The sequence below is a fragment of the Megalopta genalis genome, chromosome 2 (genome assembly GCF_051020955.1).
Source record: "Megalopta genalis isolate 19385.01 chromosome 2, iyMegGena1_principal, whole genome shotgun sequence".
NCBI classification, from domain to species: domain Eukaryota; kingdom Metazoa; phylum Arthropoda; class Insecta; order Hymenoptera; family Halictidae; genus Megalopta; species Megalopta genalis.
Window position 1 is genome coordinate 27,902,917 of NC_135014.1, and position 26,275 is coordinate 27,929,191.

Below are 26,275 nucleotides of genomic sequence, written 5' to 3' on the forward strand. Positions count from 1 at the left end.
GAATCGCGGATCCGCGGGATCGACGAGATCTAACGGGATCGACGTTCGAACTGATCTGACTCAATTGAAACGGGCACGAGCGAACGTGGCTCGAGTCGCGTGCTGAGAGGAATCGCGCCGATTGCATAATCCGATCTTCGTCGGTCTGCTGCGGGTGAAAGTGAACTTGAAGAGGCCGCGTGAGATACCGTCTAGCTGAACTGGTCCGTTCCTGTCCTCGCAGGAATTTTATTGCGAGACCTTGGCTCGGTTTGGTTCTCGTGAATCGGCTCGCGCACGAGCGAGCTCGGCGAGCACGCAAACTGGTCTCTAAACGAGTCCAAGAGTAGAGGAGAGTATAATTAAATCGTTCCTCTCCCATCGCGTCGCGGTCTCCGCTCGGTTTTCAGTCCGATGTTTACACCGATAACACGCCGAGTGCTTCGCCCGAAATTTCTTGATCGCGAGACCGGGATTTCCGTATCTTGAATTACAATTGAATACACACGCACACGTAGAATCATCTTCTCCGATCTCTCGCGTTTAAATCCACCATCGAATTGTCGCTGTTTCTCGAGCACTAGCTTTATTAAAAAGATCGAAAGACACGACTTATCGAAATTGCTATTCTCAATGATTTTCTAAACATTGGAAGAATCGGTGGGTCAAATGCGAAACACCGAAGACGTGTAAAGACTTTCGACAAACTGTTACATTTTCATAATTTTCATCTCAGTAAATCTATTAAGAGCTAAATGAATTTTATTAAGTCTCTCGAATGAAATTTCTCAACTTCGCATGCCCGAGAGCCATTGTTTGGCTCATTGACCCTGCACGACTTTTGTCAAACTTTATCTTATCTTCGAATAATTAAGGCATGCGTTCCTGTCGGCGATTGCTTTCGCAGAAAAAGTGATAACCATCGATCGGATTAACGCCTCAGCGATATTGTCTCGCAATTGTGCCGGATCTCGAGTACCTGTTGTTGTATAGAATATTTTGTTTATAAATTGGCAAAACTCTGTGGAAACAGAACAAGGGGGGTCTGTAAACTGATTAGAGACCGCAAGGTTTCACCGTTCCTCGGGATTGTCGATGGGACAAATTGTCGACGGAAACTAACTCCGCATTATGTAAGAAGCTCGTTACCGTGATTACGCGTCGCCCGATTGACGCGTAACCGTGCGTCGGCGTTCGTTAACGGGGAATAAGGGAATTTGTTACAAAATCAACGTTATTGTTTGTAAACGGTCGGGAGCTCCCGATCCAACCGGTTTAATCGGGTGCAAGACGGCGTTTGTGAACCGGTTGCGAACCGATTCGGTTTGGTTGCCGGCCGAAACAATCAGGCCAATAGTCGCAATTAGTCCGCGGATCGTCATGTAAATGTTCGCATCCTCATAGATCATTTTACTCGATCCGAAGTGACAAGAAAATTCGTTTCGGTCTTGATGCGTTTGTGAAAAACAAGGCCGAAGTTTCTCTGCGAAGACGAATTGCATAAACATGCGCAAGCTTTTAACGACGCGGCGGCTGCGTTTTGCAATGCTAAGATCTCCGAAGTTGCGAACGATTATGCTAACGATTTTCGCTTCATCTTGCTTATTTATGGATGGCTGAAAACATTTTTTTACACGGATCGGTCCGAGCAGTTTTTCCTTCCGGACAGCCGGCACGCGCCGAGATTATTTATGATCCGGATCACGTGCGGGAATCTGACGCGTGGACCCGTATCGTTTGATGCATTAACTCTCTGTATACAGACGATCCTCTTAATCGTATGCCTGTGCTTTCAGTGGCGTGTGCGGCCGTTTCGATGAACGCGGCGCTGAACCACGTGGAGCTGCAGGTGTCGCAGGAGGATCTGTTGCAACGTTCAACATCCGAGAAGCTCGCGGACGTCATCCTCGTCGGGGACATGCTGTACGACGAGGAGATCGCCGTCCGTTTGATCCCCTGGCTCGAGAAAGCGCGGGAAAACGGGACTCGGATTTACCTGGGCGATCCAGGAAGACACGGTTTGACCGAGAACTTGAAGAAGAACTTGAAGTTACTCAGAAGATACTCGCTGCCGGAGAACGTCAGAAAGGAGAACCATGGCTATCAACAATGCGAGATCTGGGAATACCTCGGCTCGAAGAGAAACTAAACCATCGATTCTTCCGCAACGATTTATAGATACATATTTCCCTCGCGTTCTTGCTATTCGAGATAACGTACGTTCGCAATTCTAGGCGAATATTAAGTCATCGATGCGTGGATGACACGGCAGTAAAAGATCCGCGGGGCATTGCGCAATCGTTCACTGCTTGGACGACTCTGCGATGTTAACGCGTTACCGACGAGCGCGGTCGAATACCGCTATGAATCGTGAATCGTCGTCTACGAAATGCGTCGAGTGAATGCGCTGTTTATATTAAGTTCAATTAATACGTATTATATCGTTATTGCTACGGCTTATCGACGACGAGTCGCCGACTTCTCGGTGCACGGGTAGAATTTAAGAGATCCTGGAGCAATTGTCGATTGACTTTGTCCAAGAGAAAAAAGATATCTCGAAGACCGAAACCATGCACCTTGGGGTCAACGATAAATAGCAGAAGCGTGTCGTCGGCTTGTCCAGCCGCGATCAGATCGCGCGGTTGTTCTCCGCTCGCTATAAACGCGCGATCGGGTTGCGTGATTAAATAATAGTCGCCCCGGTTTCCTTGTCGCACGGAGGCGCGTGCTCGCCTCGTAAACAGCCCGGTGGTCGGGCTCATGGCACAGAGAGACGAGAACGATTGCGAAAGAGATTCGCGATAACGCGTCACTGCGGACGATAGTATCGTCGCCTATCTGTGTCTGCGATACCGAATTCAAGATCACGATCTAGACGCATAACGGCTCCGCCTCTCTGTGCATGGAAACAGCAGATCTGCTGTTACCACTTTCCGGTGAGTCATCCGCGGACCGATAATCTTCGTCCGACCTCGGGCTTCGGCGATTAATTAGTCAGTGCACGGGTCTGGTTCTTGGAATCCGCGACGAAAGTCATCCTTGATCTTTCAAAATCTACGATAACTCCGCGAACACATGGCGTCTTGTAAGATTCCACCCGTGCACCGTCAGGGTCACGTGCATTCGATCGATCCGTTCGATAGAAACGTAAAGTATAGCAGATATTATCCGATGATGCATTTATTCGAAGAAGACCGGGCAGACGGAACGCACGTGCATCTTATTTGTACGAGGATAGCGCTGGAACTTCCGCGATTCATCTATATGTATATTATATTGTAAGTCGAGTCTCGCTCACCTGTTTGCCGACATTGGCCTCGATGCTTTCCTGTTGCACCGCGGAGCCAGTCCTAAGCGAGGTCACGTTCGTCAATTTGATCCTGCACTCGTACCTCGATCGATCTGCGAAAAAGCAGATCGCCAGGCCGGTTAGCCAACGGAAAAGCCCGACACGGGAGTTAAAGAGTTGCAAGGAATGCGCAGGGCTCACTGTTATAGATCTTGGTTCCGTTCCTGCAGACGCACGGGGCCTCCCCCAAAGGGCACTGCATTATGCAATTCTCGGGTCCGCATTCTGCGAACAGGCAAGCATTGACCTCGTGAAGCGCCAGACCGACAGATCCTCCCGTCAATGAGTCACACGCGACGGCGTGCGCGAGTGTGACTCATTGAGAAATTATCTGAGCGATGCCGAGGAGCGTTTTACCAGCGTCCCAGGTGTCCATCAAGTGAATCTCGCACAGCCTGCCGACGTAGCCGTCCGGACAATGGCAGTTCATCGCCTTCGCTCCGATTTGCCTGCAATCCGTCAAGGAGACCGCGTCTCAAACATCTTCGATCGTGGCCAAACTCACCCCTTAAAAGGGTACCTCGACTACTTCGACCATCGAGGCGATTTCCTCCGCGAGTAGAAGAATTTTAGCGCGCATTCGAATCGATTCGCGTTATCGAATTCCGCTTCGAAAGCACGCTCGCGATTCTTTCTTGCGGTCTCGGACGTATCGCCGGAGTCCGAACCGATCTCACGCGAGAAAATCGCGTTACTTTACCGAACCAGAAGAAACGGTGGTGGGCTCCGAACGTGACCGGGCCGTCATTGTTCGCGTTACTTCGGCAAACATTGTTCACCTCCTTGAATGCAGTCCCATTTATCGCGGAAGAAAGGGGCGATTTTTATAGAGGGTCGAACAAAAGGATCGAAGAGGGCGATTTTTATGGAGACCCGAGCTTCCGGTTCGTGCGGGAGGAAGCGCGGCGACACGAGGCCGGGCTTCGCGTCCGACCTAGTTCCACTCTTTCGGAATAATTCCATCTGGTTATTGGTGCACGATGATTGTCATTAGTGTTCTCGAATCAATGGCGAACGAAATCCTGTTATTACACAACACGACCGACAAAGTAATCCGTCGCTGTTGCGACGCGAACCGTTGGAACGCGGACGATTCCCGGCGACGGAATCCTCGTGACGTGCGCAGACAGCGTGGCACGCGCACGATTAGGTCTTTAAATATACAATATTTTGGCACGCGTGCCTCCTTCGATCGCGTACGAACGGCTTAGGGTAGCTCGATTTAGTTTCGAGTTGGCGACTCGGACGAGATTCTTGAGGACATTCGAGCGCGAGCGTGTTGCCCGTGGGTTAATAAACGGCACCGCGTTGTAAACGTTACTGAAAATAATTCTGCTATCTGTCTCACCTGCAAGTTCCTCCGTTTTGGCACACGTGCTTGCGATCGTCGTCGAAGCACAGGGGTCCCTCGTTGCAGGTCTTTCCGTTGAAGTCCTCGAAGCAGTCGCACCAGAAATTACTGAGGGAACATGACCGTGTGGGTCTCGTTGCATTAATTAAATACAAATCCATTAAATAGGATTATCTCCCCTGTTCAACGATGACTCGTGGAAGAGACGGATAACAGGTTAATGAAATGCCCTAAACGGGTTCTCGTTCTTAGGCGGCACGTCGAGCCGTTGCTCGGTAACCATAAGAGGTGGAAAAGAAACCGCGAATTCTTCGGAAGCGTCGGCCATGAGTCAGCAAACTTTCCGCGGGCGAATACTATGTATAGTTTCGACATTCGGGCTGCTCGTGAAGAATGCAAACACGTGTTCCGGAGAGAAATGGGTCGCGTTCCGAGAAAACGAGAACCTCGATAACGGTGGCAACCAGATGAAGCGACGACGTGCCGGCCTAAGTCCTGATCGCGTGCGAGGAAATTGCTGGCTGCGGTGCTTAGGACTGCAGGTGGATACGCTAATTTGTCGACATCGATCTGCGAAGCGTACGCTTTTTTTCACTGTACACAGATCTAACTGCAGAAAATGATTGATCAAGCGTGTACAGAAAACGAAGTCGCCAGAGACGAATAGACGTAAAAATTCTGTGGAACCGTCTCGGTCGTTCGGGGAACCAAATCCATGGTATTCGCCGTTTATAGATAAACATCTATGTGGGCCAACGAAACCAACGGCTCGCTTATTCGATTATGAATAGCGTAATGCTGTAACAACGTTCTCGTTGCGCGGTCTGATGAAAAAAACGCGGGTACATAAATGGAACAAGGTAAACAGAGAACATGGCGAAATACAAGATGGAAAGACGTAGGACTCACCTGTAGTCCGCAGACACCAGACAGTTGCCGGTGAAGGAGCAATGCTGCACGGAGCAGGAATCCGAATTCGGCTCGACCTCGGTCATCTGGTACGTGACGTTGAACCCGTATACGTCGAGAAGATCGTTTAACACACGCAAGTGATTCCCCTCCAGCCGGTCAAGCTCGAATTCCACGACGAGAAACGGCCGAAACGACCGTAACCACCTGAACTCGAACACATTCCATTCGGTGACCTCCTTGATCAACGCCGCGCCGTAGTTCATGCTCTCCGATTCATAATAAGCGTACTCGGTGAACCTGAGACCCTTGTACACGTACACCTGCCAGAAACAAAACGGAGAGATGCAAATCAAATGTTTTTTCGTTTTTAAGGGCAACGTTCGAGATCAAGGACGACCGAGTTGCGGAAGAGGGACACCGCCGGACTCGGTGTCCTTTGACGCGGAGCCTAGGCGAACATTTAGGGCGAGGACGCTTTCCCTGGACTCTCTAAGAGAAACGCTATGATCAAAGACCGAGGACAATCCATTTTTTTCTTTTTCTTTTTTTGACATTTCTCAAAGCTTCTGGTTTCTTTCGTTATCGCATCGACCAATTTTCTTTCTCGCACCTGGGTCAGATAGACGACGATCGAGCTGTTGGTGACCGGTATGTCGGACACGTCGATTACCCAGCGACACTTTATGGGAACCGGAAACGAGGCGGGAAAGTTCGGGGTCTGGATCACTCCCCTAGGTGCCGTCCGACGATCGCCGCAGGAAACTTCGGCTGAAGTGGAAGCTTCGATTAAGGTCAGACACCAGAGGGGCAGGAGGGAAACGCTGCTGGATACGGTGAACTTCATCTTCGTCGGATCGATCTGAAATCATCCATGAAATTCTGCTGCCCGGAGATCATTCTAAAGAAAGATTTATTCGCGAACGGTGCGCGAGCGACGTAGCGGCCCAGCGTAATTGAATCGAGAATCTCGCGTCTGTTGCGACGCACATAACGTAATCAGCGTTAATTGATTCTATATTCGATGATTAATGTTAACAATAGAGTATCGGGTCGCCAGCGACTTAATCCAGCGGACGGATACCCCGCTGCAATGTTTATCGCAAGCCAAGCGAGGACAGGATTAATCCACGTGGGAGTATAATCCCTGATTACACAAAGCAGCCGTTCCGCGAATAAGCTCGCCGCCCGATATTCGATTTATTTACATTCCTTCCGAAAGAAGCAGTCCGGTATTGCGCCGATTCCGTACGGAATTAGTCCCCCCGAGTAAACCTTTGGCTTTGTCGAGAATCCGGTGCCAATGACTCATTCGCATTGGCACACGTCTCGGAACAATCGCTCTCATAGATCGGAAATTCGACAATTTTCATCGATGTACTAGAATCTTTCCCCGCTCGAGCGCTATCAGCGTTGCAAACACGATCGAATAATTCCATATTTTCGAATTGTTCCTTCGCGAGAGACTCGGTTCTCCGGCGCAATATAAACAAATCTCTCAAGCTCGAGCCGATATCGGTTGCTGGCGCCTCGCCGCGGCGTTTCAACCGCTAATTAAAACAGTACAGAAATTGCGCGAATGGGTTTTCTATGGGATCTCGCGGTCGGATGGCGACCCTTGCTTAGCTAACAACCCGAAAAAAAAACGGTTTCAGCTCCGTTCGCTCCAGTTCTGGGCTTACCTATACCCTACACCCCGTGTCGGCCGTTTACACACACTTCACTCCCGCACGGAAACAACACCCGGTGGGGGATGATCGCGTCGAATGGAGCTTACATCGAGCACCCGTGGACCCGAAGGGGTGCGAAGTCATAGTACCAGGCTGGGATTGGGGTGTACACTGTCGGTCTCGGGTTTCTAAGGGCGGCGAGGGCGAGCGCAGGGATAGCGACGATGCATTTTAATCGATCTTATCACGCGCGGCAGCCACGATTAAACGAACAGATCGGGAGAACGATCGCGGAGGGTTGTCGCGAACCAACCAACGAACGACCGAACCCGCGATCTGTCGGCAGGCTAGGCGTTAGCCTCTTCCACACGACTGATCTCTCAGCGCGCACCCTCAGTCCACCCCCTTGGCCTGCAAGGGGTGGGACACGCGGGTCACGGCGCTTCTCGCTGAGCAAAATCGTTTTGCACTGTCGTCGTCTTTGTCGCATACAGATTTTCGCGGTATTTATTTAGCACTGTCGATCCTTAAGCGAAAGCTTGAAATATTCAATGAATTAGCACGTGACTGTCAACTTTGCTGCGTAGTCGATCATCGACAGCAGACATTTAAATAAGGTCATCGTCGTGGCTGCAACAGTACACTTAAGGGTTAATGTTGTTCGTATCTATTCATGGGGGCTTTTATATGGTTTTATGTGACAGGTTTTGTCCGGTAATGATTGTTTTAATCAATGCACAGGGTGAATCGTTTAACTCTTTTGACCAAATTTTTCTAATAGAGAAAGGTAGCGAAAAATAATTTGTCGCCGTGTATGCTACTCTTTATACCAAACGGATAAGAGAGACTTTATGCCAAACGTGGAAGAGTTAAACGATTCATCCTGTATGATACAGTAAGGTATAGTAAGTATGATACAGTATGCAGACGGAGTCGTTAAAGTTTAATAAATCCGATGTTTCAATAGGAAATGATGTTTTCTAAATTAGGTAATTGTGTTATATATAACGCCATTATCAGATTAGTGGATAGACCAGATTAGAACTGGTTCATCCTACCGCGATGAGCCAGTATATCCAAGCAACGCCACTGAAAGATAGGGGAAGATAATTGTACTGTCGATCGATGACTAACAGACTGTTTAGTTACCGTGTTAAGTACGGGGACCTCTGTAAAGTTCATGTGCAATGATGCGAACGCAGTGAAATTTTCCCGTGATCGCCAAATCTTCCTTTCGAATCAGAAAACTGTATAATTATATACGTACATATTTATTAAGAAATAGACGTGTTTATCTTACAGGTCGCGATTGTAATTTATGTACATTTTCAGTTGAAACAGAAGCGGTAAGCTATGTATGCTTTCTTTCATATGACGAGAAATGGCGTTCCTATTTACGTAAGTCTCTTTGCAGCCAATTCTTGGAAAAGGTGTCTTTTGCATCCTTTTAATAGTCTCTTCCTAATGCTTCTGAGTACGTCAACGAAGGGAGATTACACTTAGCTAAAACAATGAAAATCGTTACAATACATTGCGGCGCGCTTCATTTAAGCTAAAAGATTTTTTTGTAAAATATTGAGGCAACTGTACATATACATACGTAAACAAATGTAAGCCTCCACTGAATAAACAGCTCTAGCCTTCCTTTAACATACTTTACATAATCTTCTTTCACTTCAGTATCACACTTTACCCCTTTCTGAGCTAAAAAGAACAATAATATTAGAACTACTCTGTTTGGATTTGTTAAAACAATGCAGCTATTGAACATCATGTTTCTAGTTGCGAACAAAGCATTTCTATTATCTGACCGTACATACATGGTCAATAATGTATTAATTTGATGTCAGAATATATCTGTCTTCTGTGTTAACTACTCTAAATGCTGTCTTAACCAGATCTTGTATATCCATGTCTTCTCAGGTCATCGATTATGTCATCGCTAAAGTCTTTTTATCCTATTCCTGGACATCTTTGGGCACCTTCTATCTTATAACAAAATATATATTTAAACAAATAAATGATTTATGTACTGTGATGGAAGCAGATTCTATCGTAGCTTATTCTAAAACAATAAATAACCGAGGTACAATAATTATGACTTGTTAAAAATATCTTACCAGGTCAAAACGTGATATATTCATGCTAGGTATCAAAGTTCATGTAATCAGGAAAAACAGTGATATACATGGTAATGATGTATCCCACCTATTAAAAATCATAATATAAAGAAATATTAAATGTTTCAGTAATATTTAAGTATTAAATGAAAATTACTACCGACGAATTGGTTTCAAGTCCTTGGAATTTAAAATTTAAATAACGAACGAAATTATACCACACATTTACGAATTGTAGTCACAAATTTTAAAATGTATATGTATAAATGTTATAAATTAGTAAAAAAGAAATGTAATTACAAAAACAATATAATTTTATAACTTTTTCTTTCGGTATCTAGTTAATAGTAAAAATATATGTTAATCGATATCGAAATGCGAAAGTTTTGTACAGACGAAAACTACGGAAAGCTTCTAATGCGCACGCGTATCTCCCGTAAGATTATGTTCAATAGGGTTACTAGAGTCAGAGTCGGCCATTAATCGTTAATCGTCACCTACGCATAATTATACTTCATCTTGATGTAAAAAGTAGATGAATAAATACGTAAATGACTGTATTAGCTAATTATAAGTTCAAACATTTATTTATTTCACGATGAAAAAAATTATATCATCAATTCAATCGATGATCTAATATACTTACTTCAGTGAACTTGTATTATACAAAGGCTAAATGAAAAATTTTATCGTTATCGCAATTCGTGATCATGTTTCATTAAATTATGAAACTGCCAAACGATAAGATGGTACATATTATAAAATTAACCCTTTGAATACCAACACTATTAACGAAACCTAACCAAAACTCATACATACTGGGTTCGGAATAGTTCTGATAGAGCTCAGGCCCGTATGCAGTATTCAATTTTAAGGACATAAATTTTTCAAGTGAATCTAACAAGAAGCAAAATCTAAGTGACACTTATAACAACGGTAAAACTTTTATGAATGATCCCATACTGAGATCTAAACAAAACCACCAACCGTGATTCCAAGCCATGCGGAAGCCTAAATATATACGCGTCTACTTGTAAACAGAAATTATACATATATATGTGTACATTATAGCGTATTGGGCTCATGTAAGCTGTGTCTAGTAAAATGTGCTTATCTGATATATTTTAAATCGAAATCGATAACGTAGAAATGAAAGAGTAATTATACGTGTTTAAATATATATATATACATATATTTTTGAAGTGACTAAAATATTTTTATCTGGCATTTTGTGCTGTACGGATGTGAACGAGTCTTTACAGCAGAAGCAACATGGTTCGATGCGCATGCGCACTTGCAATGATACCGTCTCCTCGCATATGATGGCGACTGACAACTTTAAAACGTGAGTTTATTATCATATAATTTCTTATGTATATAATTTGCAGTTCGAGTGTAAAATGTAACAGTGGCATCATCGAATATTCAGATCTCGATTGACCAGGTAATTCTTTTCCGTGGCGATCGCCCGTTAGAGTGTATCGTTAAAATTACCGCTCATAATTCGTTAGACCAACATTCACTTATTCTAGTATATACCTATAAAGCTTTCCGTAACTTCTCGCGCTAGCGTACTTAGAAAAATGTTATAAATTCTTTTCTGAATGAACACAATGTGCACGAACTTCCCAGAGATTTTTCCACGTAATTACAGACGATCTTCACGTGTCTTCGTTCGCTTCTTTTTTAATTTACCACCGATTCGTAATCGAGATACTTATAACAGTGGCGAGTTTGGGTACTTCAATAATGATTACCTCTACGTATTCGTAACGAGAAATTTATTATGTTTACGTTGCAATAACGAGTGATCCTTCATCTTCTAATTATTGAAAACTTTTTAAGTAACCTTGATATATTTTTTGGAACAAAAATACGACACACCAATGCCTACCAGCTAGCATAATTTATTTTGCAAAACAACAAAACTTCACACGAAATATTTACATCGTAAAAAGAACAACAATTGAAAATATTTTTTCGCAATATTGCTACTTGTTTTTTTTTATTGTATTTCTGAATTTGAAAGATAATTGCAAGTGATCGTTAGGTGGTATTGTTATCGTTGCTACTACCTTGTAACTCGTTTTATAAAATATGAAAAAATTATAATAAATTATTTAACGGCAAGAAATTCGTCGCTGGTTTTTATATCTGTTATGGATTAAAATATATAGAAATTCGTGTTTCCGACAACAGTTTGCAACCGGAATATATTTGAAGACCAATCAATAATCCAACGAGCATTACGAGTATTAGTTTTATAGTTTGGAGGTTAACGCAGAAGTATATCGAAATCGGAACTCGAGCGCTAGCTCGACCGGCGAAATAACTTTCCCAATTAGCATTTTCCTTGAATCGATACTCACGATATTTTCACGCGTCAATATGGCATAAAATATTGATCGTTAAATTTGCGAAATTCGCTAAGGCTGCCCGAAATTGCTATTTCAAAGGCAGAATCCTTTTTCTGATCGCAGGTATTGCTCGTTCGACCAATCCAGTTACGATAACAATACGACGTCACGCTGATATTGTCCGCCATTGGTTCGAATCGGGGGAGAAGGTCTCTGCAAAACCGAAGTAATAAAATCTAATGTCTAGCGTCACTTGAAGTGAAACCTTCTTTCCGTAAACAACGTACGGTCTATGCTAGTAGCTCAATGACGACACGCGTATCGATCGGAATTCAAACTTGTACCTCGATCGGAAGGCATAGTGCGGCAAACACCGGTCTCCCCTTTGTGATCGGATTTTTTCAAAGAAATATTGGTCCAGCTTGCATCGATCTGGAGGACGCAAATTGGTCGTCCTTTTTTCCCCCACGAACGAATATTTGCGCGGGAGAATGATCGTGGCTCTTGTCTCGAAGTTGTGTCTCATTCGGACGATCGAACTCGAATCGAATGAACGTCCGTTCGTGCTCGATGGTTATCGATCTGGCAAACGAACGATCCTTGAACGATTTCAAAATTGCTGGGGCTCGAGAAAAATCTGTACATCGAATGCGGTTAGCAGTGTATCGAGAGTTTTGCGATTGGTCGAAATCGCAGACTCGTTCCTTGGTGTAGTAGGGATCACCCAATGATGCCCAGTCTGGTGCGCCGTCGCTACTATGGTCAGAGCCTATGAGGATGTAGCTGTAGCGTACGGAGAATGAAGGTTCGAACGCTCAAAAGATATGCCGAGAAAATCGTTTGGAAACCATTGGAAATTGAACTCGCAGTGTTCCTCGTTCACGGAGAAACAATTGCTCGGGTCGCGTTCACGATCCCAGTGAAAAGGATCGATTTTCAGATCGGTTCGACAGTGTCTTTTATTCCAGTGAGGAAAGTGTGCGTGCGCGTTGTGTTCGTCGCGAGTGATTCGTGATGCGCGACGGGGACGAATTTGTAAAAGTATTTGAACGCGAATGTCCGCATTCGAACTATTAAAATCGTTTGCATTCGCGAGCCGCTCTTTTCGCGTAGAATGCGAAAAGCAAGTTATTCGACGTTCTGCGGTTCATTTGAAAGTGTGAAAGTTAATAACGTAACTACACTCAACAATAATAGTTCGGCGCGTGTTTCAAATCACGTCAGCGAGTCCCTTAACGCCCAGTTATGGCTATTCGCGGATACCAGCGCGTTTATTATTAAAGACTTCGAGTTCGTCTAACTGTTTACCAAATTTTCCATTGTTGTTTATTGCAAATTCTTGCGAATTATGTAACTAGCAACAATCACATCAATTGATAAGAGACATTCTACACTTTTAGGTTTGTAAAAAGATAACATACTCTTACTTTGTGCTTGTCCTTTTTATTCGTCTCGCGAACGACATTTTATAAACCAGCTCGCTCTTCTTCTCGTGGTAATCCTGATTTTTCAATCGTTTTGTTATAATTTTTAGATTTTTGTTTCTAAAATTGTGGATATTTTTTTGGATAATTCAGATATTGCGACACTATATCTTTTTCTATAGTTTTACTGATTAAATATTACGGTTTTATATATTTTGTTGATATCCAATTGCAATACATTTCCAGATGAATAATATATGTAAAAATTGATCGGTTGGCTCAAATTCTCATTTTATTGCTGCTACAAAGGGATTTAACTGTAGTATATAATGTAAAAGTTTTATGGACCATTGTAAAATATATGTTTGCTCTGTTTGCTCGACAGAATGGAGGAAGAAATAGTTGTTGATGATGTTGATGAGAATAGTAGCACAGAGACAGCACAATCAGATGATCCAACGACACCCATTATGCCTTTATTATATATTCAACAAAGTAAACTACGTTCGGCACCACCGACAACAACAAATCAGACATTGGTTTCGTCAAATGCCACCCAACTTGCTGCCATTATTAATCCAGTCAACAATCAGGTAATTATATTTGAATATTAAAAATATTCACAAGAATATTTTTAAACCATTGACATTTGTTTTGCTTATGCTGTATAATTTGTTCACTGAATGATAATTCTAATAAAGTTTATTAATTGCAAATATATGCATATATAATATGATTCTTACATAAGTAGATATAGCACTTTGTACTATATGCTACAATAAACTGCATGGTTACTTATATAGGTCATAGTAACCTATACTTGTATAAAATGATCCAGAATAATTGGTATACTCTAAGCAACCACTGTGCAGTGCAAACAAGTGTAACCATGTCATAAGTGAATTAATATGTAATCTAAACCTTTAAAACCTGAAATCATTTCATTCTATGTGTAGGTGGTGACAGTGAGTGACACATTTCTGTAATAAATATATATTTCTTCCATCTCTTTGATATAGTGAATCATAAGCAAGTGGTCATAGATTAGATTAAAATTTTTATCCACAAGAAGGTGTTTTTTGATACATTGTAATACAAAATTGGGAAAAAATACTTTTCAAAGAGTTGCATCAAGTTATACAATTGTTTCATTGACAAGACCATTTTCCATCTAATTGTTAAGATCATTGGATCAATTTCAAGAACTTTGAACGTTTAAAACATTTCTGTTTTTTTTAAATTTTAGATTGTTGCTGGACAAAACAAAGTGTTTATACAAGGGCCAGGTCAGGTTACGAGTTCTCAGAATAAACAACATATTGTGATCCACCGACCAATTAACACTGTCAGTACAACAGCAACATCTCAAGGCCAGAAACACATACTGCTTAGAAAATCGAATGCGTCTACTGCTCAGATTGTGCCGCTAAGTTCATCTCAGGGGAATCAGACTACAGCACAAGCCGGCAAGCATACGTTCGCCTATCTTGGAACACTTATCAAGCCGAACAAGTCACGCGAATCTGTTGTAATTCCTGCAGGTAATAAAATTTTTTAATCTGCTTTTTCTGAAGCTTCATTTTTCTGAAAATAGTACTAATTGATTTGTTAATATTCCTTAATAGGAGCTTTAACAACAACTCAAATAGCTAAACCAAAATTAGTGATTGGACCAGTTATCTCTCAATTGGCTCAGACATCAACTAGCACCACCACAGGGTCCCAGAGTCAGACTCCCAAGCATATGGCGAATTTGTTACTACCAGTCAGTATTCCTCAGCAGAGTGGACCCACTAAATCTAGTATGTTCAATTTAAAAATCAACAATGGCCAAATTAGCACGGAAAGCAAAGGAACCATTACAGTTTTACGGGAATCGAAGGCAACAAATTCAGCCACACATCCGCCGCCATTGCATCCTATTGCGAAAATGAGTTTACTGAGCGCTAATAAAGGAAACAATAATTCTACAGACAGTATAAAAATTACTGAGAACCCTGACTCCGCTGTGATTACACCTATTCCCAAAAAGGACGATAGCGTTATACCCGAGAAAAGAAAGAAAACTATAAGCAATATATTAAGAGGATCCAATGAGAAACGATTGAAAAAGCAAAACTTATCGAAATCGCCGCAAGACAGTATGGTCGAAGTCACTTATGCGCTAAGCAGTCCAGAATCTGAACAAGACAAAGATAAGAAAGTGCAAAATGACGATGATATTACTTTGATCAAGGTGGTGCCTAGCGAGGAGAAAAGTGTTAAACTGAACACCAACGTGGATGATGATATAAAGATTGAAATTATTAAAACGCGGACGAGTTGCGTCGAGCCGATATCAGACAATAAGCACGATACTAAACTCATTAATCACGATGATATGAAAGATCACTTAAACACCAGTCACACGAATGATTCTAATTTTGATGCTGCAAAGGTGCTAGATTGGAAAGATGGTGTTGGTACTCTGCCTGGAAGCACGTTGAAGGTACGTTACATATTTTTTCACAGTAAACAGATAAATATGCATTATACAATAACGTGTATATTTTACAGTTCTGTATGAATGAATTTGGTATCATGGAAGTAGTAGATGAGGACGAGAACAATAAACAAGGGAAAGATGGAATCGGTGATAAGGAAAATGTTTGTTTAACACAGAATTCCTCGAAGTCTAGCCCTCTAACCGTTAATAATGTGAACTCTGAGAAGAAGTGTAGGTATCAGAATATTTCTCTAAAAAAAAAATAGTATTCAGATTATATTAAGTATTTTTTCTTTACAGCGGACGATAGAAAAACCAGAATTGTTTCTGTGGACACAATGTATCATTGTGAAGGTTGTGGGTGTTACGGTCTAGCCGCAGAGTTTGAAACTCCAATATCATGCAGTCCATCGTGCTCAGAAATAATAGAAGCTACTAAGAAGCAACCACCAATGCGGAAGGAAAAAGATTTGAAGTATGTACTTACAAAAATTATTCAATAAATAATGGGTTAAATCTAGACTTAAAATATTTGTTCATACAGAGATTTACGCGCGAAGCGGAAACGTAAAAGATTACTACAGGAACAACAGCAATCGAAAGAAATGGAGGACAAAACTGATGAGAAGGTTCAAGATAAAGTAAAGTCTGAAACTGACGAAGACACCAAGGACACTATTGCTGGAATTGATGATGAGAGTCAAGGAGACTCTGCCGAGGCAAAGGTAAGTGAGATCCGGCCTTTAAGACCGCATTTTTGAAACATACTGCTTATAAGTGTGTCTCTGTATGTAGTATCCTTGGCAGACAGGAAAAGTTGGATTCTCGTGGTCTAAATATCTTGAGCATTGCAAGGCAAAAGCTGCTCCGGTCAAATTATTCAAGGATCCATTCCCATATAGTAAAAATAATTTCAAAGTTGGCATGAGACTGGAAGGAATTGATCCGGAACATCCTTCCCGATATTGTGTTCTAACAGTCGTCGAAGTAGTGGGCAAGTCATTTAAAATTTCATCTAAAAAGAAAAATTCCTCTATTTCGAAAGAAACTATTAATTTCTATTTTTGAGAACAGGTTATCGAATACGTCTGCATTTCGACGGGTACCCAGAGAATTACGATTTCTGGGTGAATGCGGATAGCAGCATGGACATATTCCCGGTTGGATGGTCGGAGAAGAATGGGCACCGATTAGACCCGCCAAAGGGATATGTTGCCAGTAATTTCAATTGGAATGCGTATCTAAAAATTTGCAAAACTACTGCAGCACCGAAGACTATATTTCCAAATAAAAGTGTAAGCGATGCGACTTGTGGTCATATTTTACTTATATTAGAAATTCCATCAAGATTGCAAAATTTTGTTTTCTCATTTCAGTCGGTCTTTCCAACTGGTTTTCGCGTAGGAATGAAATTGGAGGCAGTAGATAGAAAGCATTCTTCACTAGTTTGCGTAGCTAGTATAGCAGGCCTAATGGACTCTCGCATATTAGTTCATTTTGATTCTTGGGATGAGGTTTACGACTATTGGGCAGATGCCAGTTCCCCTTATATTCATCCGGTGGGATGGTGTCATCATAACGGTCATAGTCTCACACCGCCCAATAGTAAGCAAATAATATTTCAATTTATTACTGGCCTCTGTTGCTGTTTCTCGGATCGACAAAAATGCTTTTCTTATTTCAGATTATAAAGATCCAAAATCATTTACGTGGGACGCTTATCTGAGAGAAACTCGATCCATGGTTGCACCAGCAAGAGCTTTCAAGCAACGACCGCCTTGTGGATTTAAGCGTGGAATGAAGTTAGAGGCAGTTGATAAAAGGGTTCCCCAATTAATAAGGGTGGCAACAGTCGAGGACGTTAAAGATCACATGTTCGTACGATAATAATCTGTCTTATTTTCGTGACTCGTATCAACAAAAATTAGAATGATTTATATTGTAGGTTAAAGATACGATTCGATGGGTGGCCAGAAAATCATGCTTACTGGGTCGACGATGATTCTCCGGACATACATCCTATGGGGTGGTGTATGAAAACGGGTCATCCTCTGGAGCCACCATTAAGTAAGTCTGAGAATACCGATAGGTTAATTCATAATGATAAGTTACTAAATGATAACTTACTTAGAGATACTTATTTATTCGATCACAGCTCCGGACAACCTGAACGACAGGCCAGAATGTGGCACATACGGCTGTCGTGGGATAGGCCACGTAAAAGGACCTAAATACGCAACGCACAATTCTGCGTCCGGTTGTCCCTACTCGCCTCAGAATCTTCACAAGGTGAGGCAACTGTCTGACAGACTGAACCTGAAACACGAGACTTGCGATTTCGAGGACGATGTGCTGGACAAACCGAAAACAGAAAAGACTGATAAAATTAAGATGGAAAAGTCTGAGAAGCCCGAGAAATTGTTGTTCGCGGATGAACGGTTACTGAAGACTGAGAAAGATATTAAGCAAGAGGACGGCGAACTGTCTGATAAGAATGACAAGTCTGAAAATTCGGAGAAGTAAGTTATACGATTATTTTTGTCCTTATGTAAACACTAAGATTGTGCGGGTAAATAATAACGTATTGTGTTAAGGTCGAGCAAGTCGAAGCATCATCATAGCGACGGACAAACCGACGATGACGAGCTGTTGAGAAAGCGAAAGAAAAGGTAATTTTGTTGAAGCTGGTGGTATTACATTTATTTCGGTCGAGACTCTATCGTTGCTTTTCATTGTTACAGACGACAGATTTCCGAGGAGCCTTTGTATTCTTTATCAAATTACGGCGACTCGTCGCTAACGACTGCACCCTACGCTGCAAATATGCCTGATAAACAGTTGCGAATGGAGCTGTATCAGTCTGTGTACAATCCCGGTTACAATCCGTTACCGGACGCACCACACATATGGGCGAAGCATAGTAACGCTTTGAATCGAGTGGTAGCGAGGCAGAATACGAATCCTCGTCGATGGTCGAACGAGGAGGTGATTAAATTCATCCAGAGTATGCCCAATTGCAAAGAAATTGGGAACATTTTTAGGAAACATGTAAGAATTTCAATTCTTTGTTTAGAGGTTACCGAACGAGGTAACTAATAATTGAAATCTAATAATCGATTATTTGCAGAACATAGACGGCGAGGCGTTTCTAATGCTAACCCAAGAGGATTTGGTATCTCTGCTCGGACTGCGACTCGGCCCAGCGATTAAATTGTACAATAGCATAGTTCTTCTACGACGAAGGGCATCGTGAATCATGTGCGATGAACGCACATACAATTGGATCTTGAAAAGTGCAAACTGGCAGCTATCGTGACGATATTGTCAACTGTAATTGTTTTAGAAGTTCATGAAATTTCCAACTGTAGAAACGTATTTTCTACTGCAATTGGAAAACGTTTATTTCAATGGTGGGAAACGCAAAAAAATTTTTTATTATCCTGATCATGCGTGCGAGCAAATTTATTGACGGATGATGACAGGGCAGATATGATAGCGTTCGAAAAACTTGATATCGAGTTTTGAGATATAATCATAGCTGGAATGTACGTGCATCATAAGTACTTACGATTGTCCTTTCTAATTTCTTTTCCTAAACAGTCAAGTGCATTCAATCATGTACAAATGTAAATACTAATGATCTTAATAATTAAATATTGTAATACAAAAACATTTGAAACGTCCAAGAGTAACTTATCCCGACCTGAACGAGCGTATTTTGTATGCACCATTATCATTTATATTTGATCGAGTGCTTCGGTACAAAAATTGCAAAAAAAAGACTTAAAATCTAGAAGATTACAAAATTTCTTGGCCGGTAAATGCAAAAATAAAGAGATAAGTCGACAAGGTTACTCTTCCATATTTGAATTTCTAGGTGCGAGCGTCACGAGTACGACGTGTGTGTCGATTATCGCGTAGGGAGGGGCGGTGCTTCATTTAAAAAGTCATCCCCTCCACTGGTTCCTGGTGTTGTGCCACTCACGTCACGATTCGTCCCCCTCCCACCACGCGGCCGCTATGGCGATGTTTACAGCGTAGTCAGGACGACTGGCCATGTGTTCAGTCGGTGGCTCGTCGCGCGCCGGGTAGCAGCGAATGCTTGTGCGTGGTCTTTCGTTGTGTGCTTCTGGGACTTGCGTGACAACCACAAATTGACTGTCAATCGCGACACTGTCTCTCTACCGATACTTCCGTGGCCGCGGAATTGTGATAAAATCGGAGTTTCGATCGCGCGACGGAATTTCGACCGGTAAACTCTCGATCAATTTAACGCTAATCAATGAAACTGCCGGCGAAACGGAACGATGACACTGTCAGGATCGCGGGAGTCACGTTGCAGTGATCGCACCCACAAATTTTCGCGCGTCGATTATTTACGAAACAAACGCAACGATCCTATTTGTCGGTGGTCGTAGCCCGCGTTCGATATTCGCGCGACGGTCGATCGAAAGAACAATCGAAAAGTGTCAATCGTCGTATTTGTTTTCGCTGCTTTCGATAATCGATGCGTTGTCGAGGGTGTAACGGAAAGAAACGGGACAAGTGATCAACGGCGGTGTGTTGTTATGACTGAAGTATTTTTCGCGCGTGAAAAGGAGGAGAAGGATGCGGGGTGGTCGACGCTGATCGTTCTCGAGCGAGAAAAACGCGAGAACGCCGAGGAGGAGGGCCGCTCGGTGAAATTCGGCGCAGGATTCGCCGGGGCCACCGGTGGCGCCAAAATGCCCCGTGGCTTGCCGACTAGACGAGGCCTCCAGGCGCTGGCACTTGTTCTCGCAACCGCTTATGCCACGATCCTTCTCTACCAAGCCGTTGCCCCACGTCAGGTAACCACCATATAACGCTCACTTATCCTCTTACATTACATTTTCCTTACTACCGCACTGTTTATTTTTGTCAACCATGCATTTCACTTTCTCGAAGCAAGTAGTCGAACAGCAAAGAGGTAATTAATTATTTGCAAAAGGGTCCTTCTCTTCGATTTCGATCAAATTTGAATATGACATTCACAGCTTGACATTCTGAACAACCTTTTCCTTCGCAGTGACACATATTGCTCTGCATTCTGTAGATCTAACCTTAAGTGCGGGTCAGGCTTTTTGCAAATAATTATCAAAATCTTTGCACGTCTTGAATTACAAAAAAGAGAAATATAATATAATATATAATATATATATAATATAATATGAAAGGGAACTGTCAGACGTGAATTCTTGCTAGGACAAATTTTGTTGTCGGAGGCGTAAATGTGAGGCGGGAATGGGAGGAGCAGTTCAAATTTGCCGCGCTTGACGAATAGGATTTTTAAGCGTCTCGATGCGATTTAAAAGTAGATTTTATTAGAAAGGATAATACCGACGTCTCTACCGGACTGACTGTAGATGATAATTGTTGCATTTATTACGTTGCCTGATTATCGTTAGGAGTAGAAGAAGGAAAGTTTTAAGTGCCATGTTTTGAGAGATGTCGTTAACGTCGGCGTGTAACGGTCGGTGCTGTAGCTCGAAAGAAACGCGCGAATCAATGCGTTCGGAAGCGCATTGCTGGACGATATCTAGTTATGTTAATTGGACGACGAATCGAGAGTGGCGAGTCTACTCAGTCGAGTTTGTTTTCATTCCTCCGGGGCCCGATAAACATTTGCCGTACGTGCACGTGACCGTTTCTGTTCGGAAATCCGTTTAGTCATCGAGCGATATCTATGGAATTGCTATGCAGCTCGTAAATATCATGATTATGGTCATTATGGGCATGTTTTCTTTTTCCACGTAAACGAGAATACTTTATTATACGAAACAGGAAACAAATGATCTATTGTCGGTGCAAAGTTCGCGGCGTAATTGAAAGCTTTTCAAACATAACCTACTTTCGTGCGCATGCGCCGAGAAATATGCGTTGCGAAAAATACGTTCGAACGGTTTAAAGCGATCAAGAATGATCAAGCTATCGTTCTTGATTGATAGGTTCAGAACACTTGCGTGAATTTTTTAACAGTAATTTCATAGGAAATCAATTGTGACGCACAAATGAACGAGGGTAGCTAAGATATTGCATTTTTTATTTCAGTGGGTGGACGAAATGATGGTAGAGGTGAATAGCCGAAGCGTTTTGGTAGAGGTACCTGCATCAAGGAAATTGATCAGCGAAGAATCATTGGTGACCTCCGCGATCGCAACAGCAACCATGGCACCGCCTTCAACGAACTTAGATGATGTGTTCATCAGCGTGAAAACAACGAAACACTACCATCATTCTCGACTGCCAGTGATCATCAACACGTGGTTTCAATTTGCCAAGGATCAGGTATGTAAAATACATTTTTATTTCTTGTATATTTTTTCTTCTGTCTACAAAAATATAGTCTACTTCTTCTGTCTTCAAAAGTATAGAATATTGCATAAATTAGTTTCTTCAGGTTGTGTCACCTATTGGACAGTAGGACATTACAAGGAGTTAGATGAATCAGGGACTTTAAGCTTTAGGCTCTGAATTTGGAAACACTTGAGCTTCAGGACCTTGAATCTAGGAACACTTAAGCTTCAGGTCCTTGAACCTAGGAACACTAAAAGCTTTAGGACATTGAACCTAGGAACACTGAAAGCTTTAGGACATTGAACATCGGTTAAATCGTGCTTTAGGATCTTGACTCTAGAAACACTCGAGCTTTGGATCTTGCGTCGAGAAAGAGTCGAGCTTTAGTGCTTTGAACTTCGGAGTACATACGAGGGCCTTGAAAATCGGAGCCAAGTTTCAGAACTTACGAAGATCTATCGCAAACAGTCGGCCGCGTTGATACGGTTTAAAACACAGGCGCGCATTTGATGGGACGTCGCCGTGGGAACGGGATTCGCTCTATTTCTGCTTTACCGTTCCGTCCCTCTACTTTTCCGCCCCCTTATTCTCCATTAGCATTTGCACTGTTACGGTCGTCCCAGACAATAAGTACTCTGTTCGCTCCACCGTTTATTCCCGGAGCGTACAGAACTTTATCTGCTCCGCCATTTCTTCTGTTGTTGATACGTACAGTTCCGTGTGCGTTCCGTTGTATTTTTTTTCTACGGGTTTATCAGCTCCTCGATTTCTCGGTTGAACTCGAAAAAGAGAGCCCGTTACGTCGCCGAGATTCGACCGCGAGAGGGACGGCTTAGGAAGAGCCGGAGAACTTTCGCGATATTATCTCACCGCGGCTAATTGCGCGCATTGTAAATTCTCCCCGCCGCTCCCTTCGCCGCCGACGACACTTCCTGGAACGGTAGCCCAGAAAAGTCGAGGGGCCAACCTTCGGGCTGGCAGATTCTCGAGAATCGCCGCGATGCGCTCGCCGGGCTGTACTCGCTCGCTAAAAGACCATTTCGGAGCACTTATCTTCTCCATCCGGTGCTGTATTCGCTTGTAACGCTATTGTCGGTCTCCTTTGAGACCTGTCCACGCATTGAGACCATTGCTTGACGAACGCTACGATCTACCTTGATCAGAACTATCTCCTTAATCAACGTCGCGAGACTCCAGGTTGTTAAGCCGAATGCTCTAACGCTTCGTTTCTCTCTTGAGATTCCAAAGATTAAGAGTCGACTGTTTGGACCGCAAAGCCCTCGGGCACGCTAGAACATAGTTCTTAGTGGCAAAGTTATTCACGTTGCTTGCTAATATATTTTGTCGCGTTAAAATACTTATAAGGAAGAATATAAACGTATAATATATAATCTTCACAGTGACTCCAAATTAACAAGACTAGAACTAGGTCTCGCAGCGCTCTCTACAATGCAATTAGTGTTCGTCTATGACATAAGATGTCGCGATTTACACCTTTCCATTGATTCTAAGAATCTACTTGGTCGATTATGACTGTTTTTTACAATGAATCTACTTCCTGACCAAGAGCCTGAAACTTCATGCTGTAAAATCAAAAGCTCCGACCTTTCGCTTCTCTCTTGACATTCCAAAGACGAACAATTCGGGTCCCAGGCACCCCTATCAGAGCCCAGAAGGTCCAAAGTCTTTGGTTCGCAGCCTAAAATCGCTGCAAACTGTTCCGAATGACGAACATCCCAGGTCACGAAGACACCAGCGACCTGTTGATCGAAATTGGCCGGTCTTTTTTGGCAATGATCGCGGTAATTTCATTTTCCCCGCATGGGAGAGTCCCACGGTTCACCCTCCCTCCCTTCGACCCTCCGACCTCGACGGTGAACGGGCCTTGTCCACGCGCACACGAGGGATCCCGGGTAGAAATCCGCGTTTTCGTATAGCGAAACCCTTTTACCTGTTGGCTGATCGGCCGGGGATGCTTTAATCACGTGTAATCAGCGGAACCGACGGTGATTAAGCGTGGCCAGGAAACGCTCCGCCTGGCCGCTCGCGTGATTCGCTCGCCGCAGCTCGGCGTTTTCGCGTCGCGTCGCGTCGGGTCTATTTCGTTCTCGCCATAAATTCTCCGGAATAGATTCTCTCATTGTCTCGCGGCGGCCCGAGGATATTGGAAAGCATTAGCGGTCAGGCCCGGTTCGGGGGACCCGGGCCCTGGGCCCCCGGATCCACGGTGTTACCGATTCACGATCCAATTTGCGGAGGATGATTTACCGCGTGGAAGGAAATAGAGTTAGAGGCGCGGTGGAGGAGGAGTCCGTTGTTGCCCGGGGCGACGAATTGTTTCAAGATGCAAATCGACCACGGTCTTTGGCCGGCCCGACGTCTAGGATTCGGCGACGACGACGACGACGACGACGACGTGGTCCGGGAACAGAGGAATCGGACAAATCGATATCGCGCGTCGCTCGATCGATCGACGGGCCTCGATCAGGCCCAGTCATCCTCACCGATTGCTCCCGTCGCGACGTTAACATTCCGTCGGGGCCGTGAAAAAAAGTGCCGGTTGGGCGGCGGCGATCGATCCGGCCGCTTCTGGAACGTTTGTCATTAGTTTCAGTGACTCCACTCGCCGCCCGAACCCTTCAATTTACAAAAGCCGTGTGCTACCTTCGGAACGCTCGCGGATAATTGCTCAATTACGTCGTTTATTTATCTGAAAGCGCTTGCCGACCGCGCCGCGGCAATTTTACGCGACGAAAGTACACGGTGCTTGTCCGAGTTCCACGTTCTTCTTTTTTTTCTTTTTTTTTTTTTATTCTTTCCGATCTTCGGATTGATTGGACGCCGCGAGTCGATCGTTAAAGGCACTTCTACGGGGCCCAGGCTTGCGTGCTATTCGCCGGGCGAAAACACGAGCGAGAGAGAGAGAACGGTTTGCGCGAGAATTGCTTCATTTTCTTTTTTAACCCCGCTGTGGCTGATTTGTATTCAGAGCACCGGGGGCCCCGTCGGGTCAGCTGATAACATCGAACTGGTTAGATACAGCGCGAGGAAGCCAAAGGGAAGTAGTTGAGAAACATAGGCAATTCTCTGAAATGGATAGCTATTCCGATTCAGCAATTAGTTTCTCTCGTGCGAGAAGACTGGCAGTTCGTTCGATGTACATGTACGCTCGAACTTGATAAAATAAGACTTCTGCTTTTTCGCCTGTTTAGAGAGACAGCGATTTTTAAGCGCATGCTAGCGTTTCTATCATTTTTGCGTCCTCGTGCTCGATTATGACGAACGAAACGTTTCGGTTTGCGACCAAGTTTCTAGTTCAGAATGCCTCCGGAGACCGTGAACGTTGCAACCACTAGAACAAAATGGAATCATAGTAAATTCTGATCGTCGACGGTGGTTGTTCGTAACCAAAAATTGTTTTCTTCAATCGTTTATCGGTAACCGACCAAGTTCTATTCATTTACAGGCATTAATTATTAACCAAAACACACAAAAGTCCACGTGTTTTCTAATCATTGCATTTTTTAAAAATTCTTTTTAAAATTTAACGACGAATTGTGCGAATAAATATCAAATTTCTGTCCGACGACTTTCTCCTATTAATTCTTTCACATAAATGTTATTTCTCATGTCCGCATGCCTCTCTAACGAAGAGCTCCAGGAATCGGTTCCTCTGTCTTTGCCGTTCCCCCCGCTCGAAGAAGCAGCTTCTAATTACAATAATTATACAGCCGGTGCTCGGTCCTCTCGCGAAAAACGCTCGGACAAAGCCCGTGCCAGAGACAATAAAGCTAGCGTAGCCCAGCGGTCTCGGATTCCCTTAATCCAGCGTAACGTCGGACTAGTTTAATTCGCCTCGCTGGCAACTGCCGCCACCCACAGAAGCGGTGCACGACCTCTCGAAGTCGAAATGTATCAAGGATTCTCTAGCTGGATGGATCGAGCTAGAGAGACAGCGAGAGAGAGAGAGAGAGAGAGAGAGAGAGAGAGAGAGAGAGAGAGAGAGGAAGGGAGCGAGCGGTGTGCCCCGAAGATCGGCCGAACAATGACGCCCGTTTTAGCCGCGCGGTACGTGCGCGGATTAACGTAATTATGTCGATGTAACGTGACGCCGGTGCCTGTGACGTCATCCCGTCGCTCGTCCCTTCGTCAGTGTTTCTTGTTTGCCGGATATTCGCGTCGCTTCTGCGAACGCTGACGACGGCGACTTCTCTCTCTCTCTCTTCTCTCTGTCTCTCTCTTTCTCTCTTCTCTGTCTCTCCGCTCTCTACGCTCTCTCTTCTCTATCTCTCCGCTCTCTACGCTCTCTCTTCTCT

General features: G+C 43.6%; 4 protein-coding genes across 23 annotated transcripts in view; 3 read left to right on the plus strand and 1 right to left on the minus strand.

The window, feature by feature from the left end:
- LOC117229932 (electron transfer flavoprotein beta subunit lysine methyltransferase) overlaps positions 1-5,365 on the plus strand; it is a 12,088-nt gene extending 6,723 nt beyond the window's left edge. For both annotated transcript variants that reach the window (XM_033486893.2, XM_033486894.2), the window contains one exon: positions 1,776-5,365. In XM_033486893.2, the coding sequence (XP_033342784.2) occupies positions 1,776-2,128 (353 nt within the window). In that variant the 3' untranslated portion in view covers positions 2,129-5,365. The remainder of the gene's footprint in view (positions 1-1,775) is intronic.
- LOC117229926 (uncharacterized) overlaps positions 1-10,941 on the minus strand; it is a 27,373-nt gene extending 16,432 nt beyond the window's left edge. For 2 of the 16 annotated variants that reach the window (XM_076518951.1, XM_033486873.2), the window contains exons 1-11: positions 10,025-10,359; positions 9,379-9,466; positions 9,079-9,247; positions 8,859-8,962; positions 7,271-8,761; positions 6,202-6,450; positions 5,589-5,911; positions 4,677-4,787; positions 3,686-3,777; positions 3,470-3,553; positions 3,278-3,381 (exon numbers count right to left, since the gene is read on the minus strand). In XM_076518951.1, the coding sequence (XP_076375066.1) occupies positions 3,278-3,381; positions 3,470-3,553; positions 3,686-3,777; positions 4,677-4,787; positions 5,589-5,911; positions 6,202-6,435 (948 nt within the window). In that variant the 5' untranslated portion in view covers positions 6,436-6,450; positions 7,271-8,761; positions 8,859-8,962; ... (1 more) ...; positions 9,379-9,466; positions 10,025-10,359. The other 14 variants (XM_076518937.1, XM_076518948.1, XM_076518942.1 and 11 more) reach the window with 14 other exon arrangements.
- On the plus strand, positions 10,478-19,316 carry l(3)mbt (lethal (3) malignant brain tumor). 4 transcript variants are annotated; one of them, XM_033486878.2, is made up of 16 exons: positions 10,478-10,723; positions 13,545-13,752; positions 14,406-14,700; positions 14,785-15,647; positions 15,716-15,875; positions 15,945-16,119; positions 16,189-16,369; positions 16,452-16,638; positions 16,719-16,939; positions 17,021-17,249; positions 17,329-17,518; positions 17,590-17,711; positions 17,800-18,163; positions 18,239-18,313; positions 18,386-18,692; positions 18,772-19,316. In XM_033486878.2, the coding sequence occupies exons 1-16, from the start codon at positions 10,659-10,661 to the stop codon at positions 18,895-18,897; spliced, it is 3,768 nt and encodes a 1,255-aa protein (XP_033342769.2). In that variant the 5' UTR covers positions 10,478-10,658; the 3' UTR covers positions 18,898-19,316. The 4 variants fall into 4 exon arrangements, with proteins under 4 accessions (XP_033342769.2, XP_033342768.2, XP_033342771.2 ...); XM_033486877.2 differs by having other exon boundaries at positions 10,479-10,723; positions 16,440-16,638; XM_033486880.2 differs by having other exon boundaries at positions 10,685-10,822; positions 16,440-16,638.
- A 379-nt stretch (positions 19,317-19,695) lies between these two features.
- Positions 19,696-26,275, plus strand: part of fng (Fringe glycosyltransferase) — a 127,224-nt gene continuing 120,644 nt past the window's right edge. Inside the window, exons 1-2 of the mRNA XM_033486899.2 lie at positions 19,696-20,473; positions 21,714-21,950. Coding sequence (XP_033342790.1) covers positions 20,213-20,473; positions 21,714-21,950 — 498 coding nt within the window. The 5' untranslated portion in view covers positions 19,696-20,212. The remainder of the gene's footprint in view (positions 20,474-21,713; positions 21,951-26,275) is intronic.